We start from the raw sequence: 20,399 nt of genomic DNA on the forward strand, positions 1-20,399 counted from the left end.
CAAATACAGTGTCACATTGACTCTATACGCCACGTGATTTGAGGTAAAAGTTTTGGTTTAAATCTACTTTAAATTCAAAATAAAATTGTATGTCAGTTTGCTTATGTCCTTAATTATTTCTCCATTTGATTTTCAGTTATCGAGCTTCTGGATTAAAGAATAATTTTGTCATACACAGAAGATGAGAAGTGATGTTAAAAGTTTTTGTTTTAATGATAAAAAATATGATAATTAAAACGAAATAAAAAAGTATAATTGATACATGAAAACTTCATGGAATTGAGGATCTAGACATTTCATTTCTACAACAGATAAAATGGAGACTGATATACCTGGAAATTTATCTGACAACAACTTACCTGGAAATTTACTTCACAATGACTTACCTGGAAATATTACTCACAATGAAGATGAGACGAAAAATCAAAATGACAGTTCATTAAATCAAGGTCTTTCGGATCATTCTATATTGTTAAGAAGCCAACCAAAAATATTTGATCAACAGGAAATGATGGTTGATTCTTTAATCAGCAATAGCAATCAAGTAGACAATAAAGAAGACAAAGATCATGGGGAAAGTCATAACACGGACATCTTTGTAGAAAGTCAAGGTCAAAATGAAGAAAGTGAGAGTAGCGGAATACAGCCAAGGAAGGAATTCGGAAAAGATGGAGATGTAAATTTAGATAATGAACAAGGGTGTACAGAAGACATCGTTGATAATGAAAGGACTATGATCACATTAACAGAAAGAGGAGAAAAACAGTCATTTAGTCAAAAGGACACAGTAATTGCATGTACATCAGAGGAAGGTTCCAATAATGATATTCCTGTAGTGTTTGCAGACTCTGATAAGCAAAACTTAACATTTACTTTAAATTCAAACACAGAAGGATTGGAACCGCCAATGAAAAGATTTAGAGCTGAAAAAGATTCAGAATCAGTGACACCAAATGATGTGTTAGAATCTGTGTCTGATAGAGAAACCAGTGGAACAGAAACTTTGGTTGATAATTCTGTTCAGTCTGAACCTGTGTGTATGCAGAAAGAAGATCAGGCCTTTGACTCTGCTGATGGAAAAGATATGAAAAGTGATGGCCAACAGGACATGCCCAGCACAAGTCAGACAGAGGAGGATGACATGCCCTACTTCAGGTATAGAGGAAAACAAACAACATAATATATCATTTCATCATAAAAATATAATCAGACAACAGCTCAGTTAGTAGAGCATCAGAATTCCGAATCCCAGGTGAAGATCTGGGGTGTGTGGTTCGATCCCTCCTCTGGCCAATTTTTTTTTTGTGTCTCTGGTATCTGAGGTCACTGATCATCATGTTCTGTCATAGTTGTGATCTTGGGCAAGAACGCTTTGATTTGATTGTCTGCCTTTGAAAGCATGCTTTACTGATCAGTATTTTTACCCTTCAAAACAGTTTTGAAAGAGACAAATGTAGTTTTGCACATATTTGGTATGATTTTCTGCTTTTTAAACTCATCAGATAAGGATTTCATTTGAGATACCTAGATATTTTTCTGCAGCTCAAAAGACCAAATCTCTGTCTTCCTGGTATTATTTTAAATAATAACTAGAAATATAGAGACTATCCACTATACATTCTGTACATGTATCTATATAATGTATGCTTTAAAAGTATCTGTCAAAATTATTTACAAAGGGGTTTTAATTTTTTGTCATGTCTCCTTTATAAATTAATGTGTAATATGTAAATCATAAGTTAATGAGATACCCTATATATGTGTAGAATTTACATTTGTAGTCAGGAGGGTATGGTACTTACAGAAAAACCAGAGTTTATTACTGATGCCATGACAGAGTTCAACACAACAGATGATAATTTCCTCAAGGGCTGCAAATGGTGAGTGTAAATTAAAAAAATTGTAATAAAGTTGTTTTACAAATATGTTGGCAAGCTCTGAAGTTTTTAACCTGCTTTCATGTTATTTATAAAACAAATATATTCATACTAACTTTCATAAGATGTTTGGTAGATTGGAAATCTTGGAATTTTTTCTTAGGGTCCAACTAAACGATAAGATCTTGTCATGAATTAAAGTTCATCAGTAATTTTTGTAGTAATTTTTCATGCGATTACAGAATATGATTTCAAAAATTTTGATTAGTCTCAATACCAAGAAATATAAACTCAAATATCTGAGTTCCAGAAATCACTGGTTCTAGGAGAAAAATGATGGAAGAATTATTTCAGTTATTTCATTATCTGATTTTGTTACTAGCTAGCGTGAACATTCATTTCATTTATTTTTTTCTATGTAAGTTGATGGTTTTAATTAAATGTGGAAATACGTGGAAAATATGTAGTCAGGTATTGTTATTCTCGTATTTTATATTTTAACAATGTTTTTTTACCCCATTTAGGGCCCCTGATGGGACATGTCTTCTCACCAACAGCAATGATAACTGTCTAAGACTGTTCAACCTTCCTCAACCTCTGTATGAGGGACAAAATGAGGGGATCCCTGAAATGGTACTTTTCCTTACAGCTTACAGATATAAAATAAAATTTATGTTTATTTAATGATTTTTGATAATTAACTATAACCTTACTTGAATACTAAATCATGCTGTAATAATGATATTTAAATACTGGGTTGTCGATAAATTAAAATCATTTATGTTCCTAAATTACTAATAAATCAAACAATAGATATGTCAGTACACCTATTCTAAATAAGTGTAATATTCCATTCACGTGATTGAATGTTTAATTCCTTTGTTATCAATGATTATAATCATCATCAGAAAATATCAAATAAAGAAAAAAAAAATGATATGAATTGTTTTTGCCACATTTGACTACAGTTCAACTACACCTAAAACATTGGTTTTCTCCTCTCAGCCCTTTATTCATTAGATATTATTGTGATAAGAATAAGTGATAAACTCTTATTTCGTTTACTAGCAATATTTATTCAGTAAATCAACAAATTAACATAAAAAAATTTGTGCTGTGATGTCCAGAGGACCAATGCGTAACTACCGAGAAGTAGACAGAACAAGAATATAACACTCGTTGACATTTCTACAGAAATTTATTATAGATTTGGATGGGTATATTAGAAATGCTATGGAAATTTAGGTAAATAGTTGAGGGGTGGGCTTATTGCCAAATAGACATGGTTTATACCTACACTGTACAATATTAATGATAAAGTTTGGATGTGTTTTTATTTCAGACCTCAGCCTTGAAATTTTCAGAAACTGACACCATCTATGACTACTGCTGGTATCCTAAAATGGTGTTTGATGACCCTAATACTCAATGGTAAAGAAAGATGTATTATTTGGTGTCTGAAGCAAGGCTTGGTAGGATTATGACCCTAACAAGGTCCTTACATGACAGAGCATTCTTACAATAATAAACGATTACTATTGGAGCTTAAGATTATATATCTGTAAGTTACTGAGAGTTTTAAGTAAGCAGGATATAACAGACAGACATGACAGATATGAAAGAAGTGTTTCCATATCCTCCAGACAAACATAATGGTTGATTGTGACTCACTTGAAATGTAAGCAAAATGAGGGGAAAATAAGGAAATAATGGTTTATTTTCTTGATAGCTTACAAGTTCTTCAAGGACATATTTGGAAAAAAAACATTGCCAGATATTTTGAATATTGAAATTTTACTTTGAGATAGAAATTTCTACATTTCCTACTAAGACATATGTAACTAGTTTATTCTTTTGAATTTGAATCTATAATTGTGTAGGTCTGACTAAAGTAAGATGTCTTATTCAATTTGAAACAGACTGACACTATCCAATGACTCATTGTTTGTTCATTTTATAGCCTTGTTGCTACATCGAAAGACGGCCCAGTACATCTATGGGATGCAAACACTGGACAAATACGATGTACATATCGTCCTTACAACCATCTAGTAAGTCATCAATTTTATGTTTTGAATTATTCTTCACAAGTTTTAGGAAATTCTGACATGAGAGGAATTAATATGAATTTGTGAGATTAAACATAATAAATAAATCAATTGTGTACATGTATGACATAGACACTTGTGTAACAGCAATAGCCACGATATCTCAGTCAGTAGATTGTTAGCCTACACAATCTCAGGTGATACCCAAGTTACATAGTTCAACACTCCGTACAGTTAATGTTTCTCAGGAAGCTAAAAAAAGGACTGGTGTGTGCTGTTGTGGTCGCGTTCTTGGGCAAGACACTTTACCCTAATTTTTCTAGGTTATATGCGACAGGTCTCCAATATGTTTTTCAAAGAGGCAGCCACCATCTACTATACTATAACGTGACCCCATCTCAAGATGACCCTGGCTGTCCATGGGGCAACAAACCAAGCAAATTAGAAAAAATAAACAAAATTTTTGATACTGGTATCATTAAGAAATATATAGAACCCCAAAAATTTATAAAAATAAAAAGTAATAAAAATTTATTTTTCTATAAGAATGACATTTTTAGACAATTTTTTTCTGACATTATAGAAGATATAATGTCATTTATTTATGATTTTACGGGAGTTATTACACAGCATGTGGTATTTATGATATTGTCATATAACAAGCTGGAACAGCCAAAATGAGTGATCAATGATTTTGATAAAACATGAAAAAAAACTGAACTTGATGTAACTAATTATTTGATTTTAAATAAAGTGATGACATTCTACTCATGAAAACAATAAGGGCAACTCTAAAATATCTATTCTACCCCAGTTAATAATGCATTAAATGTGAAATAAAGAATTAATGTCAGGAATGTTTCAATAAAAAAAGTAGAATTTAACAAAAAAATGTGTTTTTCTAATTTACTGATTTAGGTGACATAAAATTCCAATGTTACTCATGACTTTTGTTTTTTCCAGGATGAGATCACATCTGCCTACAGCTTAGCCTTCAGCCTTGATGGGACCAAACTTTATTGTGGATTTAACAAAATGATCCGGATATTTGATCTGGCAAGACCTGGGCGTGACTGTGTTTCCCGGCCAACATACTACAGCACCCAGCACTCAAAAAGTACGAAATGTAGATGCACGACTTTGACATGTGTATCTTTTTCAGAATTGATCCATCTTAAAAAATACATGTATATGGTAAATTTTTTTGATTGACAATTTGAATCAGGTTAACTACTGTAATCAAGTCTCTGGTTTGTTGATTGATAAGGGAGATAACTTTGATATCTGTAAAAATATCAAACTGCATGTACATTTATGGGAACCTGGAGTACATGAACAAATGTGTCTTCTTTTATTATAGTCAAACTTTAGTGCGTCTTGAAACATTGATTTCATCATATTTAATAACATCATTTTCTGTGTATGTTTAACACGTGTTTGCTAGTGATTCATAATTACACATGACTTTTTGCAGTCAACACATGTCCTGTATCTAGCTTTTACCTGTTGTCAAATTCATTCAGCATAGAATCACCTCTCTGTAACTATCACCTGTCTAACACAACAATCCAACCTGCCTTAGAGACCACCTGTCAATAACTACTCGCAAAACTGCTTCAGAGGCTACCTATCTAAATCTGTATACAGTCATACCTCTCTAAGAGATCACCTGTCTTCATCAAATCTACCTTTGAGACCACCTATGTATAACTTCAGTAATACCTCTCGAACAGACCACCGGTCTATAACTTCAGTAATACCTCTCTAACAGACCACCTATCTATAACTTCAGTTATACCTCTCTAAGAGACCATCTTTCTATAACAGAACTAAAGTCATTAAGTCATCACTTGCTTTATGATAACCTTTATTTTTCTACAGCTAAATCAGGTCAGCCTGGTATAATATCATGTATCGTCCCCAGTCCTCAGGATAATGGAATGTACGCTGCAGGATCTTACTCCAGGGCTAGTAAGTTTTGCTTTCTTTGGTTCCAGTTTCATGAACTCTCCAAACTTGTGGAGATTCTTTAGGTTTGTCTGTAAAAATATCTTGTTAGACATACAGTAAGGATTGCAACAATTTTTTTTGTAATTTCTTCTTAAATGCTCTTCTCCAGAAATTTTCTTATGTTAAGGATATTTCTGTTGTAACATCATTTTATTGTCAGTCTCTAAACTCAATCAGTTATTTATAAGAAAGAAATAGTGCATTGGTACTTACTGTTACCTCAAAGTAATATATGATGTATATACTGTGTTAAGATATGTCACACAAAGTACATCTTACTATTGAATGAATGCAATTGAGGATATCATTTAATAATGTACAGGTTTAAGACAATCTTATGTAATGTACACATGATATATGTGAAATAGAAATTAATTTGTAGTTTTTATGTATATAATGCATTACACATTACATTGTATGTAAAATAGAAGTTTATTTTTTAATTTACCCTTTTCTTAGTATTTAAGTATTTCATACTTTGTAGATGTAAAATAAAAGTTGATTTTGATGTATATGTGAAAGGAAAATTTATTTTGATGTTTTGTAGTTGCTGTGTACTGTGAACCTAAAGGGGAAATGGCATGTATGTTTGATGGACAGCAAGGGGGAGTAACTCACCTGGCCTTTTCCCCAGATGGAACCAAGCTCTATAGTGGAGGTCGTAAAGTAAGTAACATAAACTAGTTTAGATGTTATAATTTACAATGTACTACAGTTTATTTCACTTTCTCAATGGAATCTGTGACCTGTGTTGTTCATATTTGACCAGTGTAGGTATAATGAAATTTAAGAACCAGATATTGTTACAACCAACATTGAAATTTGAATTTGAGATCAGATGCTATTACTTATTTTTTTTCATAATGAACATTCTACTTCAAAAAATGGATGTCCATAGTGTGTCATGCTTTTGATTATATATGTTTTGATTGGAAAGTTTCACCTAACTAGTTAATCAGCATTCTACCAATGCCTACTAAAATCTCACCAATTTTATTGAATTACCAACAAATGCTAATTCTTGTCTGTTATAAAATGATTTTTTGACTTTGAATCTCTGGGGTAATGTAATTAACCCTAGGGCTTATTGAAGTAGTAATTAGTCTCATATATTTTTATAACTTACAGGATCCTGAAATTATTTGCTGGGATTTACGATATCCAGGGCGAATTCTATTTGTAGCTTTGCGACAAGTGCTGACAAATCAGAGGATTTATTTCGACTTGGACAGGTAAGACAATATTTCAGTCAAATATCAATCATGGATATCTTTCTTGTATCATTAGTAACTACTACCATCAGATACTTCAAAGTTTTCAAAAGAGACATTATCAGAAAAAGTTAGATCTCATATCCTTTAATGTTAAAGTCTGCACAAAGACAGAATATGTGTTTATAATCTCGCTGAACTTTGTAACTTCTGAAATATTACTAAATTTAATTCAGAGTAAAAAAAAAAAAAAACTCTGAGAAGATAACATCCAAAAAATTCATGAGTTTGTACCAGTAAACCTACAAAACAGTACTATTGTCACTGTAAAACAATGCTTGATACCTTTGAAACTATACTGTTGCATATTCTGTTCAATCTTGATTACCTTCGTTGGTAGTTAAATGATGCTAAGGACATCCCCCCCCCCCCCCCCCCAATACAATAATTTAAAGAACAGCCTTACACAAAATATATTGTGTCTTGATTAAATTATCAAAATAATCACATGATGTTGAATGAACTGTATTGTGTTGTTACAGGAGTGGGCAATATCTGTTCTCTGGCAGTCATGATGGTACAGTGAATATATGGGACACTACCATTGCTCCTGAGGAGTTGTTTCCTGGGCAGGACCCTGTCTTAAAAGTTATCAATACATTCCAGGCACACAAAGACACTGTCAATGGCATCAGGTTTGTGACATTGTTCCTGTTTTATAGTAATCTGCAGAAGAATTATGACACAACACAAAATAATGTGGGTACCATTTGCTAAAAGAGAATCCCAGGTTAAACACAAATTAACATTTTTGAATCAAGATTGATCTAGTTACACGTTCCTGTTGAATCAAATGATTGTTATTGAAGCTGAAAAGCTGCTTTCTACATAGATTAGGTTGTTGATCTGTTATCTTGTCAGCAGTAACAGCTTAAAAACCCTATTGAATGATAATTTTCATAATTTTTTTTGTCTCCTTTCAGTTTGCACCCATACTTGCCAATTTTAGCCTCCTCTTCAGGCCAGAGACATTTCTCCTGCGTAGATGATAGTGACAGTTCTGATGACGAATCCAGTGACATCATCGAGAATAATCTCAAACTTTGGGCATTTCCAAAATCAAAGATTTGATATTTTTTCGTTTTAAATGTACCGCAAAAACATTATTGGCTCAAGCTATTTTTAGCCCAAGTGTTTTGTGCCAATTTTCTGAAATACTTATGTGTACATATGTCTTCTGGTTTTCTGGATTTTTTTTTTAAAAATTCAGAACAAATAGTGCAATAACACAATTAAAGGTGTTCATTGGTGTCTACAGTGGTGGTGGAGGAGATCAAAATATCATGTCATATCTTAGACATTTAACTGTGTAGAAATGGCATTTACTTATTTTATAAATGCAATATCTATGAAGTTCTATAAGGTATATTCACATTTTCTGCACATTTTGCTGTTTGTATATATTCATTCACTTTAAACTTAATTAAGTTGTTAATTAGCTACTGTATCTAGCAATTTGGAAACACATACGGCAGATTAAGCTCGCTCACTCAATTTGCATAGCTGCCATTTTGGATTTTGAACAAAATTTATAGGTATAGCAGGAGAACAAAGAATGGGCGCATTATTGAAATTAATGGGGCCAGGCACATTTTAACCAGTTTTCTGTATGCATTGATGGAAAGAGATGATCAATATGTTATTGTTTCGAGGTTCCTATACAGTCTTTGTCATCATGTTACAAATTGGCATGATATCACAGTTTTATGTAATATACTGAACTGATTTTAAGGTTCCGGAGACCTTTGAAATGATTGATAATGTATTTGTGCTCAAAAGTTAAAGGGGCCAGCAACCTGCCAGTAACTAGGCTTATAACTTGCAGGAATGGTATGATGAAAATCAAAATTGTAATGAGTGAGGTATTCTGAACCTGATGTCAACCTTTTTTCCCAATAATAATTAAATTGCTACAGTATGAGAGGCCATCAGGGGGGCTATCTCAGTGAGTGCTTGTGAAGGTATAGAAAGTCTACCACAGTTCAGATGTAAATGTGACTGAAAAATTTTTATTTTGAATACTACTAAACAAGTGCAATTGTTGATAAAATAGTATAAATTTAAACTTACATGCTCATTCATTAAACTGCATTTACAAATAAAAAAGAATAAAGGTTTTTTTTGCCTCTGTGTCTAATATTGAATACAGAGTAAGTAAATAAAGAAAAGAATTATTTGTACCCCCCTCATCCTGCCTGTTTTCATGCTTGCCACCTCTCAAGTTTTGATGACATCACAAATATTTTATCTTATGAATATTCATGAGTTGAGTGAGCCTATTTCTCCACACGAATCATTTTGACGGTAACCGTGAAACGTTAATCGACTCCATAACTACAATTGTGACATCATGGTAGTCACACCAGTAAAAGTATCTACTGTAGAACTTTTTACATAGATCTGTTTTGGTAGGTATATATCACAGATATCTCATGCAAAAGTAAATGTAATAGGGAGGATGCACATTGAAGCTGTTTTTGTGTTGTTGGAATTTGATGGTCTCCAACAGTTTCTTTTTTCATCTGTTTTCTGATATTTGTATGCCTTTTTTATTCTGTTTGTTTTGACTTTTATGTACACAAGTGATAAATTTTAAATCCTAAATATGTCCAGGTTTTTGCTAAAAATAATATAATATTTCTTTAACACTAAGCTTGTGTGAGTAAAACTGAGTCATGAGTAGCTATCAGTTGAGTTAACACTAAGCTTGTGTGAGTAAAACTGAGTCATGAGTAGCTATCAGTTGAGTTAACACCTGGTCAATATCACTTTTGATGTAAATATCACAATGAAATGGATTGGGTATCAGTTAAGATAATTCAGTTATTCATGAAAATCACATAATTTACATGGTTTTATTGATTCAGAAAAAAAATGTATTCATACCATATATGGTCCTGAGATAATTACATGTTATTGTTTGTCACATAATGCTGATGGGACCAGTCACTTGTCAAAAAATCTCTAATGATAAAAACAAAACAAGTGAAAATAAAATATCTCAACAATATAATTGATTTTGTGTGATTTGAAGTTACAGTTACATTGAATGGAATTGGCTTTACTTCAATACAATGAATTGATTGATTGATTGATTGATTGATTGATTGATTGATTGATTGACGCAGATCTCTTTCAATCTCTGCTCCCCTGGAACATTTCCTGGCACAAAGCACAAGCAAGTTAATTCATCGGTCAAGAGCGGGTTTCAGGAGAGAAAAAAATGACCAATCACAGACTGATAAGCTCCTTTGAAGATTAGAAGGAACAACACCCGACCTCATAGTCAGTACCACATACCATTATGTGACCTCATCTTTCCTACAAGGTGTCACACATGGAACCTTCAATTTTGTCAAGAAATGTTTCAAAGATGCAATGGAAGTGATAGTGAGTGTAACCACTCAATTATTGAGTTTGATAGTTTGGGTCCAAAATTATGCCAAGGTATTGACTTTTTTAAGGTACTCAATACGTACTCAACTGGCGGCATTGCCCACAACAGAATCACGAGATATTGTAATATATATAGAAAACAATAGGCTACTACAACAAAATATAACACAATTTAGCAACACTTCATTGCAGTTGCCGATGGTGTCAAGATCTGCTGACTGGGGCCCATACCTAGGGCTCTGTAAGGGACACATTAGGGCTCCTCTCCTGAACATCAGAGCCCTGAACAATACTCCCCACAATAAGCAGAATGTCCCAGGATACCCAAAGAGACTGCAACAGGGAGGATTACTACTGATTCTCCAATTCGTTGGCGTATACTGTCACCTCAGGAAGTCTGCGGTGTTCTCCTCTGTGCCCCATCCCTGCATATACACCCTTAAAAATAGTTCACACGATAGGTTGGTTTCATTAGTTGCATAAGTTTTAAGTGAAACAGCACCATGAATGCTAATGACAGAACACCTACATATACGATTTCATGAAACCAATATGAGCCTCTTAAAACGTCACTATGTCCAAATTTGACAACATATTTAAATATGCAAATTACATTTTACTAGATATTTCTTGTGTACGCTTGATCAGAAACAATAACCCAAAGCAAGCGATGTGATTCTCTATCAACACAAGAAATCATTTGCTGTAAATTGCCTTATTAGTTTATTGCTTGTATTAATGTATTTTAAAGAAAAATACTGCGATTAGTGTTGTAAACACATGTGTCCAATTTTCATATCATTTACAATCAAATATTTTTAATCAAATTCATATTGGGCTGCCTACACTTCTTCTACACTCCCCCCAAACCCAACCCTCCTCCCCCACTCTCTCTCTCCTTAGTACTGTCATTCTGAACCAACCTTCGTCTCCTTGTTGTTGCATTCTTCCATCGCTGAAAGTACACTACCCCGCTTTAATATATAATCCAAAGTACAATGACAATGGCCTGCTATTATTACATGTTCAATGATAGCATTTCATAGAGGAGACAACTGGAGAACTTACCACTGTGGATCGAAACATTTCTCAACAAACAAAGAAGAGAACGCCGTAGGTAACCTAGAGCACACCGAGGTAATGCACTCGGTTCAAACGGACGCTTTAAAACGACCAGTTTCAATATTGTAGTTATCAAATTTCCCTTCGTTTGGACTTGTAAATAACAAAGGTGTTAGTAAGTCGTTCAATGCCATTTGATAAGAGGAAAAGTTTGGGAAGGAAACTGGTAAATCATAGGTATAATATACCAAGTCTTTAAATTTTCTTTCTGTTACATTTTCACAGAGAATGAAGTATACAATAACTTGATCCAAACTAAATCTGTATCCATAAAGAGGGCGGGAAATTAGCACTATTCTTTTACTTTGGAGAGTTGACGGTAACCATATAATATCGTCGTGTTTTACATGAACCTTATAGGTGATGATCCGATAGAAATTGCTGCCAATCAATCACGAGATATGACTTGGCACAATGGCAAGAAAGCAGAAAAAACATCGAATTTCAATACAGGGAATAAAGAATATATTCAAATAGATAAATGAAAATTCAAAAAGAAAGAAAAATAAATATATAAAAAAATAAAAAAATAATAAAACAAACAAAGAACTATATAAATATATTAAAGGAAAAATAATAGTAATAAAATGCACCCCGACTGAGCGTCGATCTTTTGGCTCAACTACCATTGGACCCACTAGAGGGCGTGATGTAATGTTTACATCCGGTTGTTCAATTCTGAGAAACCCGTCAAAAATAAAGTACTAACTGGTATAAAAAGAAAACTAGACCTTACAATGAGTAAAACATTTACAAGCAAGCCGTCAGTGTCATACGCACGAGGACGTGGAACGCGACAGACAACCGAGTCAACAACTAGACCAAAACCTGTAAATAGGGACTCTTCACCAACCCGAGCTCCTCCACCAGGACAACCTCGAGCGCCTGTAAACCGAGGAAGAGGCCGAGGTGTCGCTACAAACGGACGAGGCGGAGGACTTTCGTCAGTCAGAGGAAGGGGAATGGATGTCAACCAGCCCTCCCAGGATCAAGGCGAACCGCCTTCACAAGAACAGCGAACGTCATAGTAAATTGATATATATATATATATATAATATCATGCTGTAAAATGAAAGTAGGACTGTGTTCATGCCTTACCATTGCCAATATGTAATCACAGATTATATTGTACGGAAGTTAATTGACTGCATCCGCCATTATGATTAATATACGCAATACACATCTGTATCACTTTACATGTACCAACGATTATGCAGACTGATTATCCTATCACTTGTCCTATGGGTCACTGAGAAAAAGTTGTCTAAAGAATTTAACACATTTTACCACTGTGACCATGACACTAAGTCAAGGTTATTCATTCGAACAAATTTGGTAGCTGTGCACCCATCAAGCTATGTTCTGTAAAGAAGTTGTTAGAGAATTTTAAACATACTAAGGACAATCATTTGAACAAGCTTGATATCCATCCATCCCAAAGTATTGCAGACCCAATTTCTTAACCCCACGGAGGAAAACGTCTTAAGATTTCAACACATTTGACCATGAACTTGGATCAGTGTCATTTATTTGAACAAATTTTAACCATCTACTCAGCTAGTAGCAATCATGTGACCATTAGATAGGCTCATTATCATGACCTTGAGCTTATTGGTTATAGAGAAGAAGTTTGAAATATTTTATGACATTTGACCCCTGTTGCCAAGGAAACAAGTCAAGGTCATTCAAGCTGCGCCACAGCATAAGCTCACTTGCTCTTTCAAAAGAAAAAAGAAAAAAGAAAAAGAAAAAAACCCAGAAAACATTGTGTACTATTCTAGACTGCCAGTTCAATATCAAATAGGATGGACACTGTTACCCAGTTAACTGATTGAAAAGTGTCCAAAATATTGACCACTGCTTATTGATGTAACTGTAAATGTAATGAAAAAGGTTAAACACTGGGAATTTAAGTACACTAGATATTGTTAATGCAAAGTACCAGGTCATCGGCTATTGACACAATCCATATAAAATCAAGCATAAAAGATAATTCCATAGCTAACTTGGTATTGGTCGTGTGCATTTAATTACTAGGTCACCAGACATAAAAAGGTTAAGGATCACTTCCTATGCATGTTTTCCCTTGGTACTACAGTTTCCTCCCACAGTAACAACCCTTGACAAATTGGCACCATGGAATGATATGATATTGTCTATGCTGTATAAAATTGTACATCTTTTAAACATCAGGAGAGAATTTGTTTGTAATATTATTTTGTTTTTTATTCTTCATGGTTTTAATCAATATTATATTGCCTCCAAACATTCATGCATATAGAGTGCTAGTATTTTAGACCCAAAGTTGATAGTTCCAGTAGGAACTTTAGGAGATATTTGGGACAAAAGAACAAACTTAATTATACATGTATTATTTTCCTTTTTCAGTCAGGGAGGATTTACTATGATAACACCAAATGAAAAGAAACGTCAAGCCGTCAGTGAACGTAAGTTAACTGATTCATGACATCATGATATCATTAGATATCTCAAAGGTTACAAGATTTCAAGGAAATTTCATTACACATTTTGCTGTAATGATATATTTTATTACCATTATAGGTAGTATACAATTAAAATTAATTGAGAAAAAATTGTACATTGCTACTCAAAGTACAAAATAACCAGAATTATGATATCAGGAACATGTAGCAGATTGATGCTTGGATTTCTTGTATTTAAAGAAATTTGATTTCTGGTGGGTTTTTTTTTTTTGTATGACAGAGGCCAAACGTGGACTGGAGCAGTACAATAGTCACAAACAGCAACAGAAGCTAGGTCATGTCAGCTATGTGGGAACGGCTGGAGGAGGTCAGATGACCATGGAGGAATCGAGACAAAGAATAATTGATGGAAATCGATTTGGAAAAGTAGACAGACTGGTAACTATTGGTCATGTAAATTGCTTTTAGAAGGTGAACAGATTAAGAACAGACTGTTTCTAGATAGAAAAATACTTTGTTCTGTAGTTGTTCAAATTGTTCATTGTCCGACTGGTCCTTCGTCAAATTGTCCATCTCTACTCAATTGTTCACTATTTCTGCAGAAGAACTGGAAGAATCATTCTCAAATGTTAATAAGTACCCTAGGTCTTTTCTTGAGAGGCACTGGATCAGTTTCATATAATCAATCAAGAGCTAATAAGAGAAAAGACAAGAAAGATCCATCTAAAAATTTATCATATAAAGAGCCAGTGAAGGTCAGAGTTACCAGTGTGTGTACCACGATCCCTCTGGAATCTCTTATCATCTATCTGTCTGACATGTTGTCATAGTTATCTTATGTGACGGCACTATTGTAAGTACATACTACATTCACATTACATAGCAAAAACAGCAGCAGTACAAAAATGAAAGAAAACAGAAAGAAGAAGCAGAATATGAAAAAAAGAAATTACAGCAGAGGATGAAGGTACTGTTATTGATGGAATGTCTGTTGTAGTTTTATATCAATTTATATCTTTTGTATAAGTATTTCTTCATATGTAAGTGATAATTTCGTCTCTGTCAATTAAAATGTTAATTTAATTGCTGTAGTGAACCAAGATTAGGCCCTTTATACCTGTAGATTTCTTTTCGTCATGTAGATATTTTAGAGGAAAAAAATGTGTTTGATGTTAATTCTTCATAAAGGAAAGTTTATAAAGTTGAAGCATGAATATGACCAGTGTCTTATAATGTTGTTGGTTTAATGAACAACTCATACCACTGAATTAAAAAGTGCAGAACACCTGATGTCAAAAGTTTTGTAAAGTGATATCATCAGTTTGCTCTACATTTAATTCTTCAGGCTGAGAGTAACAAACAAAGAGAAGTAAGTCGGCAGTCACAGGACCATATAAAATATGATGAGGACAGGAGAAGGTAAAAATTATGTGGAAAAGATAAAATTGTTAATATATGAATGTGGAACATTTCGATTTTATATCATATATAGATATTTTACTAATGTTGATAATTGCAATACAAATGCGCAAGAAACAGTATAAGTTTAACAGAAAGTTTGTAAAATTGTACTCGTGACATTGGAATCTAACTTTAATGCTAAGGACCTATCATTCTTTGTATATATTGTATATTTTTAATCTTAACAGAAAAAATGAAGAGTTCCTTAGGAAATTAGAAGGTAAAAGTAGACAGCCAGCTGCATCTGCCTCAACCACAGGTAAAATTTACGTAAATAACTTAATGTTCTATTAAAATTCAGCTTGCCCAACTTTAATTTGAATGATGTAAGAATTGAAAATGGTACCCAGGTAGATTTATTTTGATGAATTTCTGTGTTGATATGAGATTTACAAAAGCAATCTACATGTAGGTTTAAAAAAAAAAACATTATGTGTTAAAATAGAATAATTTAAGTGAAAAATTTCAACAATATTATGTGGTTTTGTAGACTCTTTTGGCAGCCACCATATTTCATCACAAATTTCTACAAATTTAGGAGACAATCAACTGATATCTCGTGGGCTAAAACATGAAATGGCAATATCGTTCAGGGGTCCGGAAAAGCACTCGTCCGGTCGTCATGGACGAGTGAAAATTGTCTCGGACAACCAGATATTTCATGGTACTTTTTCCAGTGATATTAATGTTACAACTTAAATTTCAATAAAAATGTAAAGAAAATTTAAAACAAAGAAACATGTTTACGGTACTTCGAAAACAAAATATTCCAGTCCGCTCTCTAACTTTCGATTACACCGGAACTCCCATGACGTCAAATATAGCATTCGGAATACCTTAAGCATTTTCTCACGGTTATACTGATGTCAGGTGCTCTCATTCTTAACAGCGCCTAGTCAGTCAGATGTAAACAAACACTACGACCAGGCCTAAGTCGAGCACAATGTCTGATGCAAAGCAGCCATCACTGCATAGTTTTTTGTTCACTAAAACTTCAAATAAAAATACAAAAAAGTCACATGTCACATCCTCGCTGATTAAGTCGCCATTTCATAGCTGAATTTGGACGAGTAAATTTCCAATTCGGAAGAGTAAATTTTTCATCCCACCAGTCCTGTGCCTAGTGGTTTAAAATATTTTTCCAGACCCCTGTCGTTCACAGATAATTTAACAAAATTGTGGAGCAGTATACTTACTGTGAATGAAATGAATTCTTTACATTATTTGGGTACTTGAGTTTTTCAAATAAGAGAAAAATGAAAAATAAAACACAAAATTGAAGTTATAGTTGTGAGATGGTTATAGATAATTATTAGGGCACTCCAGTGATTTTATGAAAATTTAAAGGTCAGTTGCTGCAGTAGTCTATAAATATATTCTTATTCATTTTACCACTGCCTTCCTCAGTATTTAGTGTGATTATTGATGTCTAAAAAGTGGAGTAACAAAAAAATCATGGTTCTGAAGATGGGTTTTTTTAGAAATAGTCATCATAATTAATTGTCAGTTGCTAAAAAGAGAAGACTTATCTTGTGTTTTAGGATTGTATAATAAACTCAATAATTCAAGATAACAAATTAAGAGATATAATTATGTGATCTATTTTCTGACAGTATGTGCTTCATCTACAGACAATTCTCCACTGCGACTTGCTGCTCCTGCTACATCACCAGACAATCAGAGTCAAAGGTCATATGAATATACTCCAGTGGTTCAAAGTTCACAGCAGTTTAACTCCTCAGGAGTTCAAAGTTCACAGTTCACTGATGAAGCAACAGGAGGTCAGAGTTCAGAACTTGAGACATTAATGTCTATGTTCCCAATGTACAGTACAGAAATCCTAAGTGACTTCCTAAGTCAGACAGGAAACAATGTGGACCAAGCAGTGCAACTTTTGACTCAATAAAAAAATAATTATGATATAAATAGAAAGTATGTTAATGACAATGTAATTTTAATGGAAGTGTGAAACTCTGTGTTAAATAATGAAATTAAGGAAGATTTTGATTGTTGTGTGAAACATTTTGATATATGGCCGGTGTTTTATGAGAAATATGAAATAACTGAATTGGTAATATAAATGTATTCCAGAACAGGGCTAACTGGGAATAATCTAACTTATTAAAAACCAGTGGATTATAACTGTGAACCAATTTTCTTTCAAAAAATCACAAACAATTTCAGGAAATGTTAAGTGTCATAAATTAAGACAGAGATGATAATAATTTTCATTACAATATGTATTAATGTGTGACTCTATACACATACTTTACATACTAATCCAGGATCCATTTTATCATAAATTATGAATGACACATATTACAGATTTTTTTTAAGCCAATGACTAATTATTTACTGTAAGGTCATATATTTTTGTGATGCTCTATTTTCCTGGGGCACAATTTTTGGCTAATTATAGCCAAATAAATATACTTAACTGATTTTAATAGTTGGACACATGGATTCATGGGTTAAGAGTATCCATGAAATCAGAGCAAATATATCCTCCACAAAAATTATTTATGTATCAGTATACATAAAGTTTATTCTGAATCTAGTTAATGATTAATTCTACACAACACATCACAAAACATAACTGTTTGTTAATGGGAGGTATCACTTGTGTTAAAATTTCAAATGTGATTCAAATAGTTACACTAAATGACATTGCAAATATAAACCATTAGTTTATATATTTAAACGGGTTATTTAAATTTGATATTTATGTGTACATGCATAAAGCATGTTTAATAAAACAGAAGTGAAGAGTACTTGATATGGCCTCATGAAAAGCTGATTGCTGTGTTTACAATTCTCTAATTTTGCTCTGATTTATTGAAGTACATCCCAGAGTGTAGAAAATTCATTGTTGATTAATGGTGAGGGTTCAGATGTGAACACATGGCTGGTTAAAGTAGACTAGATAGGGCAAGAATATTTTCATTTTTTCTGTAGATTAAATAAATGAATTTCAACGATAATTCTGTGAGGTTACATTACAATGTATTTGATTGGTTCATCCAAAGTTTGCCTACAATTTCTTCATTGGACATAAAGCATGAATATTGATGAACTCAAATGTCATCAGTGATTATTGAACACCACATAATCAGTGATCTTTGTCCATCTACAGGTGTTACAAAGGAGTGAGCTTCACATGATTTTTTTCTGAGTACTGATTGTGAAATCTGGCAGAATTCAGTTTTTGATTCTTTTTGATTGATTTAACAAAGATATTGCCCTTTTGTATGATGATTTTCCATTTTCACACCATGTCATTTTTCATTGTGCCTTTTTCACATTCATGAATGCAAAATTGTTAACTTTACAGGTTGTTAAATGTGTGAAGGATAATTTCTTCACTTTTCTGAGGTATAACTTCCTCTCTGTTTAAAGATCATCCTTACTGTATATAAAACTTATTTAACAAATATAGGGTAACTACTTATGGGCCTTGACTGGCGGAATGATAGCCCTCGACAAAAACAGTGCTTTGATGTTTACACATCTCCCTTTAATCTGTCTCCATATGTCAAATATATGAAAACAAACAAAATTATAAAGACATTAATGGTGAAGTTAAATTAACAAGGCCTTATGTAATAGGGCACGAAAAGTTCAGTTGAAATTTTTTTCGTTCTTTTCTTCTTGGTCATTATTTTCTCATTTCCTGCATTGTGAATAGAAGTTTTCTGTTATATGGAAAGGATGTGGTATTAATCATGTTAGGACTCATTATAGCACACTAGCTTGCAGAGTTATGGCCATTTGTTATCATATCTTTGTTTCAAATTTGGATACATGAATGAAAATGTATTAATATCAAGTGAAGGTGATATGTTACATTTCAATTTCAAACCACACATGAAAATAGAGTGTAATGTATTCAAATTCATGTATTATAGTGTACATGTATGTATTTATGATAAAACTATGTAACTACAGTTCATTATTATTTCCTTTACCATATCCTACCTGTCTTACCTGTTTAATGCCACTTTTCACCATTTTGTACAGCTTACCTGTTTAACATACTCTCTCACAAATTTTCCATTTTGCTCACACATTATACACTGACTGTGATATGTATTGCTGAATTCAAAGTATGCTTTAACAATATATTATGTATATTCTTATCTCAAATTGTTTGTCCTTGTCAGTTTTGCATATACTTTTATCACATAATTAGCCTCTTAGCAGTCTTTCATTGGCTGCACCAGTTAAAAATCTATCATGATGTCATATGTCATGAATTGAAAACAGTTGCAACAATATGGCTGCCTGTTTTAGTCCTACACAGTTTTACTTAAAAACCTGTCAAAGGTAACTTTTCTGAGTTATGTAAAACAAAAAATTTTAAATGTTTTCATTTTATATGAGATTTTATCATCTTGTCTTTGAGTTTTTAAATTTTTCTCTAGCCTATATAGAAAAACTGTCAAGACTTGTTCCATGAAACCTCCATAAATGAAAACTCACTTGATTAAGACCCACTATGTATTATCAGTTGTAGGACTAATGTTTTCAATGTGTTGTTAAATTATTTTTTGTGGACCATTGTTTGTTTTGAATTTGTTTAGGAAAGTCTCCCTAAATGTATTGCCAAATTCTTTACTATATCTGTGTTATACTCAAGTGGCAGTATAACAGAAATTCACTTGTTGCTTGTTACATTTGTTTATTCAATTTCTGTCTGTCTATACATACATAAATTATGCACAACTTATAGACTGAACAGATTTTCAGAAAAAATATAAATAAAATATTTAC

The 20,399-nt window shown here is 32.9% G+C and overlaps 2 protein-coding genes across 2 annotated transcripts; both read left to right on the plus strand.

Annotated features, from left to right (window-relative positions):
* The first annotated feature begins 213 nt into the window (after nt 1-213).
* Nucleotides 214-9,546, plus strand: LOC132550569 (telomerase Cajal body protein 1-like). Its single transcript, XM_060214658.1, has 11 exons — nt 214-1,155; nt 1,782-1,880; nt 2,402-2,510; nt 3,220-3,308; nt 3,838-3,928; nt 4,889-5,042; nt 5,807-5,896; nt 6,483-6,601; nt 7,064-7,167; nt 7,689-7,841; nt 8,130-9,546. The coding sequence occupies exons 1-11, from the start codon at nt 317-319 to the stop codon at nt 8,275-8,277; spliced, it is 1,995 nt and encodes a 664-aa protein (XP_060070641.1). The 5' UTR covers nt 214-316; the 3' UTR covers nt 8,278-9,546.
* A 2,915-nt stretch (nt 9,547-12,461) lies between these two features.
* Nucleotides 12,462-20,343, plus strand: LOC132550570 (epithelial-stromal interaction protein 1-like). Its single transcript, XM_060214659.1, has 7 exons — nt 12,462-12,751; nt 14,113-14,171; nt 14,449-14,606; nt 15,052-15,135; nt 15,514-15,587; nt 15,818-15,888; nt 17,261-20,343. The coding sequence occupies exons 1-7, from the start codon at nt 12,462-12,464 to the stop codon at nt 17,533-17,535; spliced, it is 1,011 nt and encodes a 336-aa protein (XP_060070642.1). The 3' UTR covers nt 17,536-20,343.
* The last annotated feature ends 56 nt before the right edge of the window (nt 20,344-20,399 follow it).

Source organism: Ylistrum balloti, unplaced genomic scaffold, assembly GCF_031769215.1.
Source record: "Ylistrum balloti isolate Yb309-2 unplaced genomic scaffold, AGI_CSIRO_Ybal_v1 Utg370128, whole genome shotgun sequence".
Taxonomy (NCBI): domain Eukaryota; kingdom Metazoa; phylum Mollusca; class Bivalvia; order Pectinida; family Pectinidae; genus Ylistrum; species Ylistrum balloti.

What these genes read in the sequence shown, in the direction of transcription:
- LOC132550569 (XM_060214658.1), top strand. Translation starts at nt 317, where the DNA reads ATGGAGACTGATATACCTGGAAATTTATCTGACAACAACTTACCTGGA. An exon ending in AGGATCTTACTCCAGGGCTA is followed by an intron (nt 5,897 to 6,482) that starts GTAAGTTTTGCT and finishes GATGTTTTGTAG; the next exon opens with TTGCTGTGTACTGTGAACCT. An exon ending in GACACTGTCAATGGCATCAG is followed by an intron (nt 7,842 to 8,129) that starts GTTTGTGACATT and finishes GTCTCCTTTCAG; the next exon opens with TTTGCACCCATACTTGCCAA.
- LOC132550570 (XM_060214659.1), top strand. Translation starts at nt 12,462, where the DNA reads ATGAGTAAAACATTTACAAGCAAGCCGTCAGTGTCATACGCACGAGGA. An exon ending in CAAGAACAGCGAACGTCATA is followed by an intron (nt 12,752 to 14,112) that starts GTAAATTGATAT and finishes TTCCTTTTTCAG; the next exon opens with TCAGGGAGGATTTACTATGA. An exon ending in ACGTCAAGCCGTCAGTGAAC is followed by an intron (nt 14,172 to 14,448) that starts GTAAGTTAACTG and finishes TTTGTATGACAG; the next exon opens with AGGCCAAACGTGGACTGGAG.